Here is a 22,876-nt window from a genome sequence, read left to right as displayed (position 1 = left end):
CTCTACAGCTGAATAACATGAAGATAGAGATGCTTTGACTGATGAAACATGGAAGACCATAAACACAATTTCAATGCAGAGGTCATAGCTTGTATCACTGTAAAGATTTGTATTTTCTGTCTCACTGTGATGAGAAGCAACATGAGAAGCACCGAAGCTAACGGTTTCAAACTCGACTGATGTTATATGGTGATCTTTGGAGTAAAATGGTCATGACTGATGCTATGTGAAGCAAACATACTACCCTATCCCTGTTGACAGGAGCAACTGTTTTATAACTCATTTTGAAAAGCACATTCAGATATAATATTGAGGTTTTTTTAAGAATTGCAAAAGCGAAGAAGGGTTTAGAAGAAAAGAAAGTGTTTAAAACGGTGTTGATTTGAAATGTGAAAGTAAAAAATGATATGGTGTAAGGGTAAGGTTGGACATCTTTTACATTTTAATTATTTCAATTCTTGTCAATTCCTAATTTTCGATTCCAATAAGACCAAAAATAAATAAATAATTAATAATAAAAAAATATTTTTCACATTTATTCTAACTCTCTTTCCCAAATATTTCCTGGTTAGCTGAATACTCTGAGTGAAGTCAACAGGCTAAAGAACACTTACAGCACAGCAGTCATCTTGACTTGAAATGTTTAAAGTCACATTGAACGTGTAGTTTATAATAGCTAACTTCTCAAAACATCTTCAAACAGACACATGTGTGAGTGTGGCGATACAACAGCTGCCCGAACAGATAACTGAGATGAACAAAGGACCCCAGGCTCTCTTGTGACCTGAATCTGCTGCCACCAATCTGGATCATATATCACTCATATATCAGTTTCTGTGAGGATATATAACCACTACCAGGATTCATCTAACATTCAACACTAGCCGGGTTTCCATCCAAAATTGTGAATTTAACGAGCACTGTTTCCATCCAACGAGTCAAAGAGAACAAAATCCTCTTGATAAACTGGCACTATAGATCACTAAGAAAAGTAGGGAAACTACTGAATATAATAGTTTTCCTCTATAATAAATGAATGAATGCGGTTATTGCTTTCAGAGGTGGATGCAGTCCTCATCGCAGACAGGCATGGCACTGAAATCAGCATGTGCTGTCTAAATCACAGCATGTGCCTATATCGCCCGCTATATCCAACATTTGTTATAGCGATATCCAAGAAGGTGTGCGGTTGATAAATATTGATACCGTTTTACCAGCGCATATGCACATTCACAGTTCTGTCTATGGACATTTTTCTTTTTTCTGTCTATTTTTATTACTGTTATTTATAATTTGTCTCTTTTCTCATTGTATGTATGTCTGCACTGTTTGTGTTTTCTGTACAGGAAGATCCTAACACCAAGAAAAATCCATTGACTCACTTTTAAATGCCCCGCAGAATGCTTGTATGGAAGCATCCCCTGTTATGTGTGAAAAGTTTCTTAGCTTTTTTATTGATAAGGTCACTTCTATTAGGTCTCAAATTGTACCTTCAGCTTCAGACCCTTCAATCTCTGTCCCCTGCTCGGCTGTCTTTGATCATTTTGAGCCGGTAACTTTTTCCTCTTTAGAGGAGGTTGTTGGTCATTTGAAGCCCTCGGGTTCTCCAAATGATGCTGTCCCCCCTCGACTATTTAAGGAGGTTTTCCCCACTGTAGGACCATCTGTTTTAGCAGTTATAAATAGTAGTCTGACCTCGGGTGTGGTGCCTGAAATTTTAAAACATGCAGTAGTTCAACCTCTGATTAAAAAACCTGCTCTAGATCCGTCAGTTCTTGCTAATTTCAGGCCTATTTCCAAATTGCCTTTCCTTTCAAAAATCTTGGAGAAGATTGTGTACAGTCAACTATTGGCCTTTTTGGAAGAACATAATATTCTAGAGGTTTTCCAGTCCGGTTTTAAGACCTTGCACAGCACCGAAACTGCTCTTTTAAGAGTTTTTAATGATATCTTTTTAGCTACTGACTCTGGTGACTGTGTTATCCTTGTGCTTTTAGATCTAACTGCTGCATTTGACACAGTGGATCATGAAATATTGATTTCACGTTTAAGGCAGTGGGTGGGCATCAGTGGCATAGCACTGGAGTGGTTTAGGTCATACTTAGCGGATCGGACTTTTTGTGTTAGCTTAGGTGACTCTGTATCCTCCTCTAGTCCTCTCTTGTGTGGGGTCCCACAGGGCTCAGTCCTCGGCCCTCTACTTTTCTCTCTGTATTTGCTTCCACTTGGTTCCATACTTAGAAAGTATGGCATTTCATTCCACTGTTATGCAGATGACAGTCAGATTTATGTACCTCTAAAAAAGAAAAATTATAACTCTGTTGGACAACTACTCAATTGTCTCGACGACATAAAGGCCTGGATGGCTCTGAACTTTTAATGATATTTTAATGATAAAAAAACAGAAGTGATGGTTTTCGGAGGCACCACTGGGACCCCGCCTGTAGATCTGGGCTCCTTAGCACCCTATATTAAACCTATTATCACAAACCTAGGAGTTAAAGTGGACCCTGAGCTTAAATTTGACAGTCAGATCAAAGCTGTTGTCAAATCAAGCTTCTTTCATTTAAGGCAGCTGGCCAAAATAAAACCAATGCTGTCAAGACAACATTTCGAAACCGTTATCCACGCCTTTGTAACTACACGGCTGGACTACTGTAACTCACTATATGTGGGGGTTAGTGGGTCCTCCATCAACCGTCTCCAGTTGATACAAAATGCAGCAGCACGTCTTTTAACTGGCACACGTAAACATGAGCACATTTCCCCTATTTTAGCTTCATTACACTGGCTGCCTATTCAATTTTGGATCCATTTTAAAATTCTGTTATTTGCTTTTAAATCACTAAATGGTCTTGCTCCGCCATACCTCTCTGAGCTTCTACACTCTTATAAACCCGTCCGCTCTCTCAGATCAGATGATCAGCTGCTCCTGACTGTGCCTAAAACTAAGCGTAAGCTCAGAGGGGACCGTGCCTTTGCTGTGTCTGCCCCTAAACTGTGGAATGATCTGCCTTTGCATGTTAAGCAGGCCTCTTCTTTATCTGTTTTTAAAACCCTTCTTAAAACCCATCTTTTCTCTTTGGCTTTTGACACCTAGTAAGAGGTCGACTTTATTTACTTGTTTCAATTTGTTACTTTGAATGCTTTTATTCTGTGGTTATAAATGGTACATATGTTTATTTTATCTATTTTATTTTTATTTAGTTTTCTGTACAGCACTTTGGTCTACTGTGGTTGTTGTAAAGTGCTTAACAAATAAAGTTGGTATGGTATGGTATTGTGTGTGTGTGAACACACTTGGCAATAAAGCTCTTTCTGATTCTAGCAAAGGTGGACTTGGACAAAAAAAAGAGCATTTTATTTAACATTTTAACCCATACCTAGGCTTGGGAATCCAAATTCTGTTCCAATTCTTGAATAATAAGCTTAATGTCAGGAATCATCATCTACTTTTTAGTGAATTAAAATGTAGATTCTTCTTATCAATTCCTTTTCTGTACTGCACACATTAGGGCTGTAAAGAAAAAAAATCGAACTTCAAATAATTGTCGATTTTAAAATTAAAATCCACATTCTAATGTAAAAACGTAGAAAAACACATTTACATTATTTATATGTTTATTTGTCAGGGACATTGTATAAAATACATTCATTTTATGAAGAGATGTTTTGTACCAGAGTTAGCAAATGCTAATTTCCATCTGCAGTCTCGGGCAGGTGCACACTATATTAAAACATTACATTACAAATAACTGTCAGTAGAACAGATACATGCAATATTAGTTAAACAATGGCCATTTAATCAGATAGTCAAATGAAAATCTAATAAAAAAAAAAATCAAAACCTAAAATATATACAACATCGTCAATACATATTACAATACCTTTATCCTAGGGATGTTCATTTTGGTTATTCTTCCTAGCCGTCGACCTCGCTTGTTAACCAAATACTAACCCTTAACTGACAAGATTATATTAAATTGGAATTTAATTAAATTAGAAAGGATAAGTGTCTGTGACCAATTAAAAATACTAACATTTGTTTCCCGGGGATTCATATTACATGTGCAAAGAGTAATGTCTCCATATTTATTTACATTTATTATGCAATTGTATATGTTAGTGTGTGTGTGTGTGTGTGTGTGTGTGTGTGTGTGTGTAAGTAAAGACCTCTAACTAGCTTGCTCTATTCTTTTATTTTTTTTATTCTATCGGTTTTCTTTTTATTTATTATATTATTTAAAATCCCATGCTACGTGTACTGTGTTAACCTAACTGAGACTTGTTATAGCACTTATATATCATTGCTCTTTTTGTTGTTTTTGATTGCTTCCACTGTCTTCATCTGTAAGTCGCTTTGGATAAAAGCGTCTGCTAAATGAATAAATGTAAATGTAAATATCACATCACCCTCCTGCAGCGCTTCTGCAAGCGGAGAAAAACATCATAAACACGGGCTATATGTAGTGTAGAACTATACTTTCACTTGAACAAGAAGTCTCTTCCGGTGTAGTTAAGGATGGTGTCAATATTGCACCTTATCAGTGTGAGCCGGATGCAGACCCTGAGAATATTGAACAACATGATCACACAGAACTTCTGCATGCACTGATATCACAAGACATATTAAAGTGGTAAGGTTTTGTTTGTTTGTTTTTTGGCAAAATTTTAGATATGTTGTCAACAACCACTTAAAAATTAATGCATTAACTATGTTCAAATAAGTGCATATGTATTAGTTTTTTCTTTAATTCTAACATTTATATATGAATTGCAGTGAAACTGTTATACAGTTAATTTTATTTATACCATAATCCTCTGAAGGTAATTTAATGCCTAAAAGATTTGCATATGCAGGGTAAGAGTTGTGGAAGTGTTCATAAGACTTTTACACGTGCAAAAGAAGCATTGTAAAGGTATAAATTGCTTTTTAAGCATAAGAAAAAAATAATTTGCAGGATTTTACTGTTACTCATAAGTGTAATTCAAGTTTATGAAACTGCAGCTTCACGCTAAAGCAAAATAAATATGATCTGCAATCTTCTGACTTTGTTTGTCCTTACACTTTTGGCAGTTTTTTTTTCTTCACTAAAATACGGTCAAACTGCAAAAAATATTTTTTTCTGCGCCCATAGTTTTGGAACTAAATATTACTAAAATATTTATTATCTCTAACTTATTGGGAATTTATTCACCATTTATCATCTGTACTACCATTGTGTAACCACTAGATGGCTGTTTAGCTCTATAAATAAAAATATAAACGTGGCTGTTTGTATTGCCTAGTGACTGGGAATTCCCACATAGTTAGCTCATTTTTAATTTGGTTGTATATTTAGATATTATTAATGACATTTTTTTTTCTTAGTTGTATTTTATTTTGATTTGACGATTCAAGCTTCAGATTAGTCAAATCTGGACACAAAGAAAGTATGTTGTTGCTTATGCTTGCTTCCTATAATAGCTTGATCAGTCACATGAAGATAATTAGATTCAATACTGAAATTTCAAAATATACCGTAAACGGAGACATGGTCTGAAGAATGAACAAATTCAGATTTATGTACCTTTATTAAGTAAAAAGGTTTTCAAATTATAGCGCTTCGATACTTTAGTGTTGAGCATTTGTCACATAACATCATTTTGACTAATGTTTAACATCAGCTCAATAGTCTATGCAGATTGTATGAAATTTCAATGTAAAGCCAAACTAATTCAATTGTTAACACCAACTCACAATTCAATATCAACACATGGGAGTCTAGCCTAATGGTACAGCACTTATAAAGTATCCTGTTTTAATTACCGTATTCTTCGGGCTATAAGTCGCACCTGAGTATAAGTTGCATCAGTCCAAAAATACATCATGACAAGGAAAAAAATAACATAAGTCGCACTGGACTATAAGTCACTTAAGTCATTTAGAACCAAGAACCAAGTGAAAACATTACAGTCTCCAGCCACGAGAGGGCGCTCTCTGTCTTCAGTGTAGACTACAGGAGAATTGAGCAGCATAGAGCGCCCTCTCACGGCTGGAGAAGGTAATGTTTTCTCTTGGTTCATTTCTCTCGGTTCATGTCAAATTAATTTTGATAAATAAGTCACACTTGAATATAAGTCGCAGGACCAGCCAAACTATGAAAAAAGTGAGACTTAGTCGGAAAAGTCGGTAAGTTGTTATACATTATAGCCAATGTGTACAGTAAAACTACCATTCTGGCAGCGAGAATGATCCAAAATTAAATGAATATAAATGTTTTGGCAGATGACGTGTTTATTGAATCAATCAGATAAGAGTAAATTGAGTCTTTGAGAGCCTAATTTGATTAACTACAAGAAGGGGGTGCCCCCCCCCACACACACACACTTGCAAAACTCAGTTAGTGAGAGAATCGTGCCAAAAATTTAAGCTCAGAGAAGAGAAACATGGAGCTGTACATATCGCTTTATTTCGGGAACTTTTTAGACTACATATAAACAGTTAGTTTTTTCACACTCACAGACCAGTTCTATGAAGTCAATCTATTTTGCAATTCTTTAAACTGTTGTGTTCACTTGGAAATCACTGTTCACAGGCTTGCAATGCTTTTGACCATATTTTAGCGAAAAGAAAAAGCAAAAACCTGCCAAGTGTAAGCATGGAAAAATGGAAGTCAGAAGAATGCAGATGATATTTAATTTGCTTTAGCATGAAGCTGCAGTTTCACAAAACTTGAATTACACTTGAATAACAGTAAAATGCTGCAAATACTTTTTTTCTTGTGCTTAATGTGATTTATATCTTTACAAAGTTTCTTGTGCGCATGCAAATTTTATTTTATGCTTAGTCTTATGTAAAATTCCACAATTCTCACCCCCGCGTATGCAAATCTTTTAGGCATTAAATTACCTTCATATAGTCCAGTGTTTCCCGCAGACTTACATTATATTTGTGGCAGCATATATATATATGCAAATGAATTCTCTGACTGCAGGAGGTGCATTTATTGTGGGAGAAATGGAGGTTTCCCAGTAACGCTGTACAAAAAGCAGCACTCCAATCAGGCATAAAATGCTAAATTAAATGAAAATTACATCCAGATTTCTGAAGACAGTCCATTTCCTTCAGAAATACAGTGGTTTTGATGTTGAAATGTGCAGTGCTCATGTTAATTCAACAAAATCAAAGCCTTTTGGAAAATCTATTTGTGGCAGTCCGTTTAGATATTGTGGTGGGCAGCCACAAATAAATCAACGAATGGGAAACACTGTAATCTCATAATTGAAGTGTACATTCTGCAGATTACATCGTTGTCCAGTCTCACACTGTCAGCAATTTATTATAAAAAAAGTTTTTCACAATTGTAACATATTTACTAGGGCTGTCATCGTTAATGCATTTGATTAATTTGCATTAACTTATTTGCATTAATTTATTTAGTTAATGCAAAATTACTGAAGCACAATTTCTATTCTAATCCTTTAACCCAATGTTGCTTCTCTACTTGTCATCAGATTATTTTAAGCCACTAAGCACTAAAAGTTTTCAGTCCAATAATCCAGAAAGCTAATGCGTTCAAACAGTCTGTCCAAAACAGCACTAACATAAAGGAAACCAGGGTAATTACATCAGAGATTGCAGAGCTCTGTTAGAGTGATTTGTCTCTGAAGAGCGCAAGCCCTCACAGTCACACTGAGTGAAGTACAGACTGAAAGGATTGTCAACATCCATTATATGGCCAGATGAAACTCAAATACACAAAAATCTGGTGACACCTCTGTCCACGCCAATATTCAAAACAAGCAACAGAAAAAGTTCAACCAATCAAAACATTTTTATTTGATGTGTTTGAGATGTGCTGTTTTCCTTAATGCATAACGTACTCTGTTACGAACGTAACCTCGGTTCCCTTTCGATACTTCACTCATACTGCGTATGGGGAAAAGCTCCTTTTTTCCTCGATACTGAAGCCTTTTTTCAATAAAGCAGTGCAACTGCACTGCCATTGGTTTAATCTGTAAACATTTTTAAACCAATGACAGCGCTGCATAGCTGCGCGAGCCTGTGGCGATGCAGTGCGCCAAAGCCCGCAAGAATGGGCGGGGCGAATGGCTATATAAGCAGGCAATCGCCAGAGGAAATCAGGTCATACGACTGAAGCGACGACACTGAACCCGCAGCCTCGTGGCACGGCATATAACGCAGTACTCGTTCCGTATCTCAGGGAACCGAGGTTACGTTCGTAACGGAGTACGTTCCCTTTCGATACTTCACTCATACTGCGTATGGGGAACGAATTCAACCGCGCCGTGCCACGGTAGGGAACGACAAGACTTAACTTGAACACCCTGGGGTCCAGAGGATAAGTGAGAGGGCCGGAGCCATCGAACCCTTGACGCTACACTGCTGAGAGGGAGCTAGCTCCCTGGAGGTGGTATGATGACAGAGTCTGCTAGAGGCCGTCGTATCAAACCGAAAGAACCCGAGCATGCAAGGTCGGGATATCCAAGTTATAGAACCTGACAAAAGTGGACTGCGAGGACCAGCCGGCCACCTCACAGATGTCCTTGATAGAGACACCACTAGACCAGGCCCATGAAGAGGCCATCCCTCTAGTAGAGTGGGCTCTAACTCCTATGGGGCACTCAAGGCCCATAGAGGAGTAACATAGAGCGATAGCTTCAACTATCCAACGCGAGAGGCGTTGCTTTGAGACCGAAGACCCTTTGGTGCGGTCACCAAAGCAGACAAAAAGCTGGTCAGATTGCCTGAACGGCTGTGACCGCTCAATGTAAATTCTCAAAGCCCTCACTGGGCAGAGTAAATCCAGCTCTCGCTCACCTGACAACGGAGGCAGAGCTGAGAGGGAAATTACCTGTGCTCTGAATGGCGTCAAGAGCACTTTAGGTACGTAGCCATGCCTGGGTTTTAAAATGACCTTAGAGTCATTGGGCCCAAACTCAAGGCATGCAGGGCTCACCGAGAGGGCCTGCAAATCGCCAACACCATTGACCGATGCTAGAGCAAGTAGCAGAGCGGTTTTGAGCGTTAGGGGCCGAAGGTCAGCTGACCGCAGCGGTTCAAAGGGAGGTCCTTTGAGTGCTCCAAGGACCGTGTGAAGGTCCCAAGTGGGAACGGTAAGAGGATGTGGGGGCTTCAACCGCCTAGCGCCTCTCAGGAAACGCACAATGAGGCGGTTTCGACCCACTGATTGGCCAGCAATAGGAGCATGAAATGCTGCAATGGCTGCTACGTACACTTTGAGTGTGGAAGGGGTGAGACCCCTTTCTAGACGCTCCTGGAGAAATGACAGTATCGGAGATACATCACACTCAACAGGGTCTTTGTTTTGTGCTAAGCACCAGTCAACAAAGACTGACCATTTTTGGGCATAGAGGCATCTTGTAGACGGGGCTCTTGCCTGAGCAATGGTGTGTAGTACGTCCCCGGGGAGGCTCAGAGGCTCCCATCGAGGGACCATACATGCAGAGCCCAGAGTTCTGGCTGTGGATGCCAGATTGTCCTGTTCGCCTGAGAGAGGAGGTCCCGCCTCAGGGGGATCGGCCATGGGACTTTCATGGAAAGCCTGAAAAGCTCCGAGGACCAAACTTGGGTCCTCCAGAGTGGGGCCACTAGGAGGACTCTGTGTCTGTCTTCCCTGACTCGTCTGATGACCTGAGGGATCAGAGCGATCGGGGGAAAATTATAAAGAAGGAGGCTGGGCCAGTTGTGGGCCAGCGCATCGGTTTCCTTTGAAAAATAAGTTGGGCAATGAGAGTTGCTTTCTGAGGCGAAGAGGTCGACCTCTGCCTTCCCGAAAATCTCCCAGATTTTGAGAACCGTCTGGGGATGGAGCATCCACTCGTCCGAGGGGACATTGCTCCGTGAAAGCATGTCTGCTCCCAGATTCATCTTGCCAGGTATGTGTGTCGCCTTGAGCGATCGCAACCTGGGTAATGCCCATTCCAAGAGGCGCTTTCCCAGGGCGCAGAGGCGGCTGGATGAAAGGCCGCCTTGGTGATTTATGTAGGACACCACTGTCATGCTGTCCGACTGGACTAGGATGTGGCGCCCTTCCAAGATTGCCTGAAAGGATTGAAGGGCTCGTTCTACTGCCAGCATCTCGAGGCAGTTGATATGAAGATGGCTTTCTTCGTGTGACCACGAGCCGAAGGCTGGTCTGCCCTCGCACCGAGCACCCCAACCCAGGTTGGACGCATCCGTTGAGAGCACCGTCCTTCTGGAAACCGCCTGTAGGGGTACTCCACGACTGAACCAAACAGGGTTCATCCAAGGCTCCAGGGCTGCTAGACAGGCCTGGTTGACCCTGATGCGAAAGCGGCCGTGCCGCCAAGCATGAGGTGGGACCCGGAGTTTCAGCCAGTACTGCAAGGGCCGCATTCGTAGGAGGCCGAGCTGTAAAACTGGGGAGGCGGAAGCCATCAGCCCTAGCATCCTCTGAAAGAACTTCAGAGGGAAACAGGCTTTGTTCTTGACAGAGGCCGCGAGCTGCTGAAGTACCAGAGCGCGCTCTGGTGATATGACCGCCCTCATATTGACGGAGTCGAAAACTGCTCCCAGGAACGTAATACGTTGGCTGGGGAGCAGTGAGCTCTTGGCGAAATTGACCCTGAGTCCTAGGCACTGTAAGTGGCTCAGGAGCACGGATCTGTTGTGGTCTAGCTCGGTTCGTGACTGGGCTAGAATGAGCCAGTCGTCGAGATAGTTCAGAATGCGAATTCCCATCTGTCTCAGAGGGGAGAGCGCCTCGTTCATGCACTTGGTGAAAGTGCGGGGAGCTAGAGACAGCCCAAAGGGAAGGACTGTATATTAGTAAGCCACACCCTCGAACGCGAATCTCAAGAATCATCTGTGATGGGGGGGCTATCTGGATGTGAAAGTAAGCATCTTTCAGGTCCAGCGAAAAGAACCAGTCCTCGGGGCAAATCTGCGTGAGGATCTGCTTCAGTGTCAACATCTTGAACTTCCGTTTCATGAGGGAAAGGTTCAGGTGTCTGAGGTCTAAGATGGGTCTGAGACCGCCATCTTTCTTGGGGACAAGGAAATAACGGCTGTAGAACCCCGACCCGCTGTCTGAGGGAGGAACTATCTCTATGGCTCCCTTCCTTAACAGCGTCATCACTTCGGTGCGGAGGACCTGAGCGTCGTCCGGCTCTACCGAGGTGGGAATCACTCCGCGAAAACGCGGGGGTCTTCGGGCGAACTGCAGTGAGTATCCGTGTTTTATTATCCCCAACACCCACTTGGACACTCCGGGGATGGCCTGCCAGGCCTCGGCCCGCGTGACAAGGGGCTGGATAGTGTCGGATGGCAGACCACTGATTAGGGGCCTGAACACTGACGAGTGTGGAAGAGGAAAACTGCTCTCTTTTTGAAAATGTGAAATATTTATTGTGTTCGCCATAACAATGGCGCTTTGCGTGGACGCAACAACAGTGGGCCCAGGTCGCACAGCAGACAGGCGAGAGAGCTTCTGGGGTGGTCCGGCCGCGGCGGGACTTTGCCCCTTCCTCTTTCTTCCCCAACGATCAGGAGGATTTAGAGGGCGTCGGGTCCAGCACAATCCTTTGCCGGGGGCCCTGACGTCTAGGTGGTTTAGCACGCCTAGTGGGGCGAGCTGGGTGCTGCTCCTTAGGGGGTGCCGCCTGGGGGGTAGAAGGGGCAGGTTTGCTCTGGTGCTGAGTCGGCGCAGTCCTGGGGCGACTCGGGGCAGAGGTGGAGCGCTTGGGCAGGAAGTGTCGCATGGCTTGGGACGACTTCTGTGCTGCAGTGAAGCGTTCTGTAAACCCTTCTACCGCTGGTCCGAAGAGGCCGCATGGAGAGACTGGGGCATCGAGAAAGGCCACTTTGTCGCTCTCCTTAATCTCTGTTAGGTTGAGCCAGAGGTGGCGCTCCAGCACAACCAGGTTGGCCATGGATCGTCCGATGGCCTGGGCCGTGGCTTTCGTGGCGCGCAGAGCCAAATCAGTGGCGCTGCGGAGGTCACGGAAAGCAGGTTCACTAGAGCTAGACTCATCCAGGGAACGGGGAGCTTTGCCTGGAACACCTGCAATATGGCCATGGTGTGCAGAGATGAAGCGGCTTGGCCCGCAGAAGTGTAGGCCCTGCCAGCCATGGCAGAGGTCGTCCTGCAGGGCTTGGAAGGAAGGGCTCTCTTATTTTTCCACCCCACAGCCGCGGGGGGACAGAGGTGAGCAGCCACAGCCTCATCCAGGGGCGGCAATTGCTCATAGCCCTTCTCCTGAGAGCCATCTACTGAGCTGAGAGCTGCAGAGGAAGTGTGTAGGCGGGCCAAGTAGGGGGCGCGCCACGACTTTGTCAGCTCATCATGAACCTCAGGGAAGAATGGGGCAGGTCGCTGGCGGGGGGCCTGGCGGCGTCCTGGCAGGTACCACTCGTCCAGCCTGCTGCGTGTCGGCTCTTCAGGGGGGGCCCACTCCAAATGGAGTTCCTCAATGGCCTTGGAGAGGATGCGGAGAAGCTCGGCATCCATCCCAGCTCTGGCGTCGATGGGCTCCAGTGACGGCAGGTGGGCGGGGTCAGAATCGCCGGCCCAGTCCTCAGTTTCAGAAGCCGCGAGTGACATGGAGTCGTCAAGCGGCTCGTCCTCCGATCCGCCAAAAGAGACGAGGTTGCTCGCTTCAGCCGAGGGACGCTGCTCTGGGCGTGAGAAGAGGACAGGGGACGGCTCTCTCATTGGAGAGGGTGAGGCACGCGGGTGCTCTGCATGTGCCACAGCTGTGGCGCGGCATGGCCGTCGCCGTTAAAACGGCGTTAGAAACGCTCTTTTAGAGCGGTGAAAACCGCAGGAAAAAGCTCTTTTAGGATCGTCGGATGGCGGCAGGAGATCGCTGAGAAGCGGCCGGAAGCGGGAAGTGGGTGGCCCGAGATCGGCGCTGAGAGCGGCTGTCTGCGAGTACGCCGGCGCTGCAGGCGGTCGGCGGTCTCAGCTGGTCCGCTGCGGTGTCTCTTCGACGGCGAGAGCTCGTTCCAGGCGAAGGCGTTCAGCAGAGATCCAGCGAAGTGAAGTCGTCGCTGAAGGAGTAAGATCTGATTTCCTCTGGCGATTGCCTGCTTATATAGCCATTCGCCCCGCCCATTCTGGCGGGCTTTGGCGCGCTGCATCGCCACAGGCTCGCGCAGCTACGCAGCGCTGTCATTGGTTTAAAAAAGTTTACAGATTAAACCAATGGCAGTGCAGTTGCACTGCGTTATTGAAAAAAGGCTTCAATATCGAGGAAAAAAGGAGCTTTTCCCCATACGCAGTATGAGTGAAGTATCGAAAGGGAACTTACATTTTACAGGTATGTTTTCCATCTGTAAATGGGAATATTTCCATTTTGCAATTAATCACAGAAAAAAGGTGTGATTTTAATCAGATTAAAAAATTTAATCAATTGACAGCCCATATATTTACCAAGCGGCTTAGGGATGGGTGATACCACACATTTTGTTTCGATACAATGCCGATACTTTATACGATTCCTCTAAACTGGACTTTTAGATTATGAAATTTAATCATTATGAGTACAATGGGAAATAATACCTACTTTATATTTGAAATGCATTTTAATATTCAATATGCCTTAATTGCAACTTAAGTTATATTTTTGTTTTGTTTACACATGGTTAAAATAAGTTTACTGTAGCGGAAACTCAGGAAATCTACAAACGCTATAGTTAAACTATGTTCACTTTACCATGGTTCATTATCATAAGGGACTGCCAGTAAAAGGGTGTTGCATGCATAAAATGCAACCTTTTCATTCAGAGAGTGTATGATCTATATTAACAATACAGAAGAGAACATGAGCAATATGAACTTTTAACAAATGTAAATAAATGTACTGCACAAACTAGGGTACAATTTCAATAGGTTTATTGTGAAATAAATAAAAAATATAGCTTGTTTTTTTTTCTGCATTGTTCTGGACTGCCTTTTCCAGAAACATAAATGCTTTCTTATTATAGGCTACTCTTGTTAAACGCAGCTCTATTTAAATGCACTGTCAGAAGTGAGCGAATGCTCTCTGTAATTGATTGATTTCTGCCTTGCAACATTTGTGTGTGTTCAGATGAGCTGGAAAATCCCTTCCACACAATTATTTGCTAACATAGGTTATTCATCCAATTTGAGCAGGTGTCTCTGGCATAAGTTATGGACATCATTGTGCGTTTGAAGCCTTCATCTGGTGGTTGTGATGTGGTTCCGTTACGTCTTCTTAAGGAGATGGTTGATGTTGTTGGGCCGAGTATTACTTCTATTGTTAACAACAGTCTTCATAACAGAGTTTTTCCAACAACCTTTAAGCAGGCGGTTATATCAGTCCCTCTCTATTTGGGTACCGAGACGAACCAGCTCATCAATGGTTTTCACCGTTCCTCTCAACAGTGACGCCAACCGTGGATTGCAGCTTCTTAATGTTGCCTGCACTAATTCGGCTTCAAGCAACAAAGGGTTAATTTTTAGTGCCATCGCTCTATAGTTGAAAGCAAAGTCTCTCACCGATTCGTTGACCCTCTGTCGGTAATTTGCCAATTTCTGTGCAGCAACTTCCTTGTGGTCTTCATTCAAAAATGAGAACAGGAATTTTTCTTTGAATGGATTCCAATCTCGAATATACTGTTTCTCCGCTCTCCACCAGCTCTTAGCGGTTCCCTTAAGACTCACGGATAATGCCGCCAACACCTCTTCGTGGGACATGGGTCTCAATTCATTATATTCTTCAAAGCGATCTGTAAATTCAATGGGGTCTTCTGAAATCAAATTACTAAAGGTAGGTAAATCCATTTTAACAGAAGGCGGATGAGATGCTGAAGAATGATGCGTAACTTGCCTCGTCGCGTCTTGTGTTATTGAGGTAATCTTAGAAGGTGCGTGGAATTTTCTGTGAGATGCATCTGTGCTGAAATAAACAGGAGTTGATGTGACCGGTTGGATATCCTTGAACTGCTTCTCCAGCTGTTTATCACGTCGTTTCAAACAATCCACCATGCTCTTTGCTAGATCATCAATTTTGGCATAGCACTGTTGGTGAACTCGATCTATCTCTCTTTGAAGATGATAATTCATTCTATCTTCATAAGCTTTTAGTTTCATACTCAAAGCCTCTGAGGTAACAAAGTCACTGATTCTGTGTTCCAGATCCACAAGGTGCTCTTCAATACAACTCATTCGTTGCACTTTTTCATCACTGCCGAATTTTAACTCCTCTTCTTGAAAATCATGAGGCGGAGGAGGTAAGGGTAAGGGTAAATCATCTTGTTTCACTCTATAGTCTGATGGCTCAACTCTACCTTCCTAAGTACAATTTGCTAAAAGTATCTATAAAATTTGCCACCGGATCCCTTCGATGTATATAAGCTTCATCAGAAAAATCTGAGATATGTTCCCTTTCTTCCATAGCAGATGATTGTTAGGAATATTTGTTGGTGAAGGGTTTTCAGTACCGTCGAAATTTATTTTTAATTACAAGGAATCCCACAAATGCTTAAGCGGGTCCCTGTTCGGGCGCCATTCTGTAACACCTCCCTTAATGTAAGATGATACAATCTGAGGGGTCTAACAGAATTCGACTGGTACTAATAATAAAACCACTTCACCAAACAAATACGTTTCTCTTTTTGGTTTTATTCCCAAGTAAACGATAGATAATCAACATGAATAACTGAGCATTTTTATGAGCATTTAAGGAAAGTCAATAATAAATGAAACTTATCATGTTAGTTCAATGTTAGATGAATCAGATGATGATGCTGATGAGATGATTAAGATCCAAACTGTTATTTGAGGACGATGCAATGTTATAATCCAGTGAGACCAGTGGGAATGGAATGGAGATAAGCAGCACTGTAGATCTGTAGTAACAAACCAAGGTTGCTTATAGAAGAACGTGTGGTAAATAGGGCTCAAATGAGGAGAACACGTGCAGCATGGAACAATAAAGGTATCAAATGTCCAAAGAGTCCACTAAGGTCCAAAAAAAAAGTCCTTCTATAAAAGAAAACAAATAGTGCACATCAGCCTTTGGAATTTCAAATAAACCATATATCACATTTGGAAGTCAGCAATCACACATTTGAAAGTCAGCATATACTCACGTTTGAGCGTAAACTTAAACAGTTCTCAAACAGGACTTGTGAGAAAGAAGGTAGCCAGCCATGAGCTCAACCATGAGGTTTCCGTCTACCAAAGAATCTGACTTGCTCGTCTATGATCGGGGCTTATATCCGGTAATCAATTACCTCTAGCGCCCTCAAGCGGCTGCTAGTGGTAACATGTTGTCCCAGATGCATCATTTACAACAAAAAAAAACAATATACAAAACCAAGTAACGTTCTACACCGTTACAATATATTTTATATACTCTCACCATACTAATACTGTGTTTGACCCCCTTTCGCCTTAATTTTACGTGGCATTGATTCAACAAGGTGCTGAAAGCATTCTTTAGAGATGTTGGCCCATATTGATAGTATAGCATCTTGCAGTTGATGGAGATTTGTGGGATGCACATCCAGGACACGAAGCTCCTGTTCCACCACATCCCAAAGATGCTCTATTGGGTTGAGACTGTGGGGGCCATTTCAGTACAGTGAACTCATTGTCATGTTCAAGAAACCAATTTGAAATGATTTGAGCTTCATGACATGGTGCATTATCCTGCTGGAAGTAGCCATCAGAGGATGGGAACATGGTGGTCATAAAGGGATGGACATGGTCAGAAACAATGCTCAGGTAGGCCGTGGGATTTAAACGATGCCCAATTGGCACTAAGGGGCCTAAAGTGTGCAAAGAAAACATCCTCCACACCATTACACCATCACCAGCAGCCTGCACAGTGGTAACAAGGCATGATGGGTCCATGTTCTCATTCAGTTTTGAATTGAGACTCATCAGACCAGGCATAATTTTTCCAGTCTTCAACTGTCCAATTTTGGTGAGCTTGTGCAAACTGTAGCCTCTTTTTGCTATTTGTAGTGGAGATGAGTGGTACCCGGTGGGATCTTCTGCTGTTGTAGCCCATCCGTCTCAAGGTTGTGCGTGTTGTGGCTTCACAAATGTTTTGCTGCATACCTCGGTTGTAACGAGTGGTTATTTCAGTCAAAGTTGCTCTTCAATCAGATTGAATCAGTCGGTCCATTCTCCTCTGACCTCTAGCATCAACAAGGCATTTTCTCCCACAGGACTGCGGTGGTTGTGTGTGAAAATCCCAGTAACTGAGCAGATTGTGAAATGCTCAGACCGGCCCGTCTGGCACCAACAATCATGCCACGCTCAAAATTGCTTAAATCACCTTTCTTTCCCATTCTGACATTCAGTTTGGAGTTCAGGAGATTGTCTTGACCAGGACCACACCCCTAAATGCATTGAAGCAACTGCCATGTGATTGGTTGATCAGATAATTGCATTAATGAGAAATTGAACAGGTGGTCCTAATAATCCTTTAGGTGAGTGTAGTTCAGTAATATGAACATGTCTGCATTCTTGCATCAGTGTTTCTTTATGTACTGTATTATGATGGAGACAAATATACATTGAAACTTAATGAAGATGTGGACTGGTCAGTCACTGTTCAACATGGAGGATCACAGATCAACAAACAGCTTTAACTTGAGCGAATCAAAAGTCATGATCACATACAGACTTTATTTGACATTGTGAAGACTTTGAGTGAGCATAAAAAAAATACATACTAGTTAAATATTTTAATGACTTACACAAAAACGACTATTCTATTGTTATTTTTTAATTGTATTTTTTATTTTAACTAGTTTATTGAAACTGTCAGAAAGAACCACTTTATAAGATCCCAGCCTCAGTTGTTATTACAGAAATGGGGCTGGATCTTGATCATCCCATTGTCAGTGAGTCTTGCACTGATTTATTTAAGCCGGGCATACACTGTGCCGTTTTCATCTGATTTTGAGCCAAATTCTGACTCGTGTGACTGTTTTTCAGGTCGGTCCGATTTTCAACATTGTTCTGCGTCGTTTGTCGTGCAGTGTTCATGCAGTGTACAAAGAGAAACGAGAGGCGATAAATCTCTCCCGACCGGCAATCAGTAGTTCGGATGGATTTCTGAAATGTCGCCTCTCGTGAGGTATCGCACTATTGAAGCAGGGCTACGAACCTATTTTCTGCGTTTCCCTCACTGCGCATGCGCGAAACCATAAACTAAACCATGGCGACACGGCGTGTAGTGTGGACTGAAGTGATGGAGGAAAACTTGTGGAGTTATGGCAGCAACATGTCAGCCTTGTCAACGTGTCATCATCAATTTACCACAACAGGTATGCCAGAGAGAAAAGTTGGGAGGATATAGCTGCTGAGCTGCAGTTGCCTGTCTGCCTTTTTATTTTTATTTTTTATTTTTTGCACGTTTCAGCACACAGAATTGCGCATATCACCAAAGCAGTGCGTTTATCCCGGGAAAGCATGCTTATTCTAAAACAACCACAAACATCCGGTTTCTGAGGAATCATACTTGTTGATTTTCCCTCGTACAGTGTGAGCAGTCAAATCGCAACTCAACAATCGGACTGTACAGTGAGCACATAAAAATGAGCTTTGGCTTTACATCGCATGCGATCTACTCGTACGATGTGAGTTGGTACCTTAGTGAAATCGCATGGCTTTACTTGGTAGTCCAGTGCTCTTGAAAATCTGATGCGGTTTAATGAATGTGTCTGTTTCAGGATCCACTGAACTCTGGAGATGACGTGAGCGAACAGGACATCCCAGAGATCTTTGACACAGAGAACATCATTGTGTGCCAGTATGACAAGGTAAAGGAATGAGAAGAGTTTTCTAAATGAGGTTAAGAGATCAGCCTGTAGAATCAGCCTGGATAAAGATGGACACTGTTAGATTAAACCGCCCTGTTAATACAAGTAAATTTAATCAAAGCAAGCTGGTGTCTTGAGAGCAGTTCTTTAAGGTCATTGCACGCTGAGTCTGAAATTTTTGCACAACAAATTATGACCTTTCATTGTGTCAATCAGGTTTACACACTGCCTCTGAAACATTCGTCCATCAAAACAAATTTGGGTTTGATTTTCTGCGTTTTTCACATCCGTAGACAGCATTTTGAGAGATGCGAAGAACTAAAAGAACATAAACAAAGGAATTATGATCCATATTACAACGTTATTGCTTCGTTGGACTAAACGTGTTTCATGAGATATCGGTCAGTGGACCCTTACCTTTCTAACTAAACCGGGATTTACAGCTGTGGGTGTGTTTGACTCGTTATTACGACGGATCTGGTGTGTACTGCATTTTCATTCTTCCTGCTTTGTGTACTGTTTACACAAATCTAGCAAATACAGTCTTTATAAGCTTTCCATTGGAAGAACAGTGATCTGTCGTCGATGCTTGAGGCTTAGATCTTTAGTTTGTCAAGATCAATTTTTTCCCATTTCATTTAATCTGTTCATAAACAATGACACGTGCGAGTTGAGGGGTGTTGAGGATGCAGGCGTCGGGGTGCAGGTTAACAGGTAGAGAAAATGAATAATTTTAAGGGAAAATAAGTTGATTTTAAATTTCATGGCATCAACACCTCTCAAAAAGTTGTGACAAGGCCATGTTTACCCCTGTGTGGCATCCCCTCTTCAGTCTGCAAACGTCTGGGGACTGAGGAGACAAGCTGCTCAAGTTTAGGAATAGGAATGATATCCCATTCTTGTCTAATACAGGCTTCTAGTTGCTCGACTGTCTTAGGTCTTCTTTGTCACATCTACCTCTTTATGATGCACCAAATGTTTTCTATGGGTGAAAGATCTGGACTGCAGGCTGGTCATTTCAGTACCCGGATCCTTCTTCTACACAGCCATGATGCTGTAATTGATGCAGTATGTGCTCTGGCATTGTCATGTTGGAAAATGCAAGGTCTTCCCTGAAAGAGACGATGTCTGGATGGGAGCATATGTTGTTCTAGAACTTGGATATATCTTTCAGCATTGATGGAGCTCATCTTTCCAGATGTGTAAGCTGCCCACACACACACTCATGCAACACCATCCCATCAGAGATACAGGCTTCTGAACTGAGCGCTGATAACAACTTCGGTTGTTCTTGTCCTCTTTAGTCCAGATGACACGGCGTCCCAGTTTTACAAAAAGAACTTCAAATTTTGCTTTGCCACAGTCCATTTTAAATTATCCTTTGCCCAGATAAAACGCCTGCGCTTCTGGATCATGTTTAGATATGGCTTCTTCTTTGACCTGTAGAGTTTAAGCTGGTAACGGTGAATGACCCGGTGAATTGTATTCACCAACAATGCTTTCTGGAAGTATTCCTGAGCCCATGTTGTTATTTCCATTACCGTATCATTCCTGTATGTGATGCAGTGCTGTCCAAGGGCCTGACCCTTACGCACAGAGATTGATTCTCTGTCTCTGAATCTTTGGATGATATTATGCACTCTAGATGATGATGATGATAACTTCAAACTCTTTGCCGTTTTTCTCTGAGAAACTCCTCCTTTCTGATATTGATTCACTATTTTCCCAAATGTTTTACCTTTCAAAATGTCTCACTTTCAACATTTTATATGTTATGTATATTCTATTGTGAATAAAATCAGGTTAGGTCAGGAGCTTTATAAATTATTCCATTCCTTTTTTACTCAGAATTTATACAGTTTCCCAACTTTTTTGTAGTATAAATAGCATAAAATCCTGTAATTTTAACAGGACGATGTGTCAATAGATGGAATCTATAACTATTTGCGCGGATTAAATTGCATATCATAAAAAAAACTGCTATTTTCACTGCTATTTTCACATAAACAGAATCCACTGTTATTTTCACTTAGCTGCCTTTACTGTTAATTCAAGTGTGCAAACAAATTAAAAATTGTAAAATGTGTGATGACAGAATAAACATGCAACACAAAAACAATACATTCATGCCCAAAATATCTTAACATTTTAACACCATGCAGACATTCTAATTGTATCATTTGAAACTATCATGTGAATAAGATGCATGGCCATTAATTAGTGTTATTAAACACTATGTGGACTATCAGCCCTCCAGTAATAGCAAAGAGCTTTTTCCTTTTGTTATGCAAGTCAATAACAATAAATACTGTTTTGTTGCTTTTAAATGTGGCATGACAGATCGCTATATTCACCTGAGTACAAGCGGCATCGCGAGTCTCTTCCACTTTCATACAAGATACAGTGTGAAATAAATCTGAATGAACATCAGAACGTGTGATGTCTAATGTAATCATTTCAAAGGTTTAATTCATTCTTGCTGTCTGTTGACATTGAATGATTGATGATGATGATAAAATAAAAGGTACTATGAGTGAAAGTCTTTGCATTGCTGATCATTCATTATAATAGCTTATTCTTAGGTATGCAAATAATATTAGTAAAATGACCGTGGCTAAGTGTAGCATATAAGAAACAGAAGATTGTGTTCTGATATGGATTGAATAATCAGTCCGTGGTTTTCAGTATGAACTCCTTATCATCACAGACATAAATCTATACGATTCTGACCATGAGTAGAGACTGCTACACTTTATCTGAACCCACATGACTGAGAAATGCTAATGGCAGTGCATCATTTTCATTATCTGTCAGTGTTGACACCGGCAGTAACCAAAGCAAATGAAGACAAGATTGACTACACAAACACCTGCAGTAGAATAACTGCATGTGTAAATTTTCTACATCTCTCTTTGTATTTTAGTCATATATCTTTAGCACAAATCTCTCTGACAAAACACTTTTAAGAGTTAAAGTTCATTATAACGTCACTAGTTTCGATAATTAAAAAAAAAAAAGTTATTGATTTTTGTTTTTGTTTGTTTGTTTTACAGATTCACCGTAGCAAAAACCGCTGGAAGTTCTACTTGAAAGATGGAGTCATGTGTTACGGAGGGAAAGACTATGTTTTCTCAAAGGCTGTGGGGGAGGCAGAGTGGTGACACAATTACTGCTTTACCAGTATTTATCTAATCTAGCATGCCAATTATAATTTACATCATCTTATGATTGCATTTGTTTTTCTTCATATGAGTTTGTGATTGTATTCTGATACAGAAAATACTGTTGGTGCTTACTGAGTTAAAAATATATATTGATAGAATAAAGGTAAAAGAGATTAGTTTTTCATCATATAAGATTCCTTGTGTTTTTTAGTTAATCTTGAAACTTGACATTTTTGTTTATGCTAAAACAAACATTAAAATGCTGATTTCAGACCAGTCTGTCATTTTGTTGCTTTTCTTAAAAAAATAAAAAATAAATAAATGGTCAAGAAACATGAGCTTCTAAAACGAGGTCTCAGAGAAATGCTGATAAGATTTTTTTTCCTTTCAGCTCTATATCAGTGCTCCTGACGGACTCCTTGAGGACGGTTAGGGTTATGTGTGTTTAGTAGAAGTTCATGCCTGATGCTGAAGGAGCCCCATGAAACTTTTCTCTGCCAAAATATCCTCTTGTATAAGTACACCGTAAATAAATGTGCAATAGTGAAGTTTAACTGCCTGCATACCTGTAGGCAGCTTCCTTGATGATTAGCTATAGCTTATTTTAGGTTAGGTTATTTATTTATTAAGCCAATGTAAAAACAACCAAAAGGTTAAACAAATTGCTGTACATTAGAAACCATATATAAAAAATTTATTTCAAACAGCAAAGTAAAATACACAGTAAAATACATTAGTTGTTAAATGCTATATATATATATATATATATAAAACAAATATGATTTAAGCTTTGATTTAAACATAGAAAGAGATGATAACGTTCAAATTCACACTAGTAAGCTGTTCCATCATTTGGTGCCAACCCTTGGAAAGGCTCTGTCCCCACTGTGTTTTAACCCTGTGGGGGGGCATAAGGACT

At 41.6% G+C, this 22,876-nt stretch overlaps 1 protein-coding gene across 2 annotated transcripts in view; it reads left to right on the top strand.

The window, feature by feature from the left end:
• The window catches only part of gtf2a1l (general transcription factor IIA, 1-like), a 36,519-nt gene extending 14,296 nt beyond the window's left edge, over nucleotides 1-22,223 (top strand). The window contains exons 8-9 of one of the 2 annotated variants that reach the window (XM_026224697.1): nucleotides 18,704-18,793; nucleotides 21,847-22,223. In XM_026224697.1, the coding sequence (XP_026080482.1) occupies nucleotides 18,704-18,793; nucleotides 21,847-21,954 (198 nt within the window). In that variant the 3' untranslated portion in view covers nucleotides 21,955-22,223. The remainder of the gene's footprint in view (nucleotides 1-18,703; nucleotides 18,794-21,846) is intronic. The other variant, XM_026224698.1, reaches the window with a different exon arrangement.
• The last annotated feature ends 653 nt before the right edge of the window (nucleotides 22,224-22,876 follow it).

Source organism: Carassius auratus, chromosome 38 (genome assembly GCF_003368295.1).
Source record: "Carassius auratus strain Wakin chromosome 38, ASM336829v1, whole genome shotgun sequence".
NCBI lineage: Eukaryota > Metazoa > Chordata > Actinopteri > Cypriniformes > Cyprinidae > Carassius > Carassius auratus.
The sequence above is the reverse complement of the archived record's forward strand: the minus strand, read 5'-3'. Positions and strand labels throughout refer to the sequence as shown.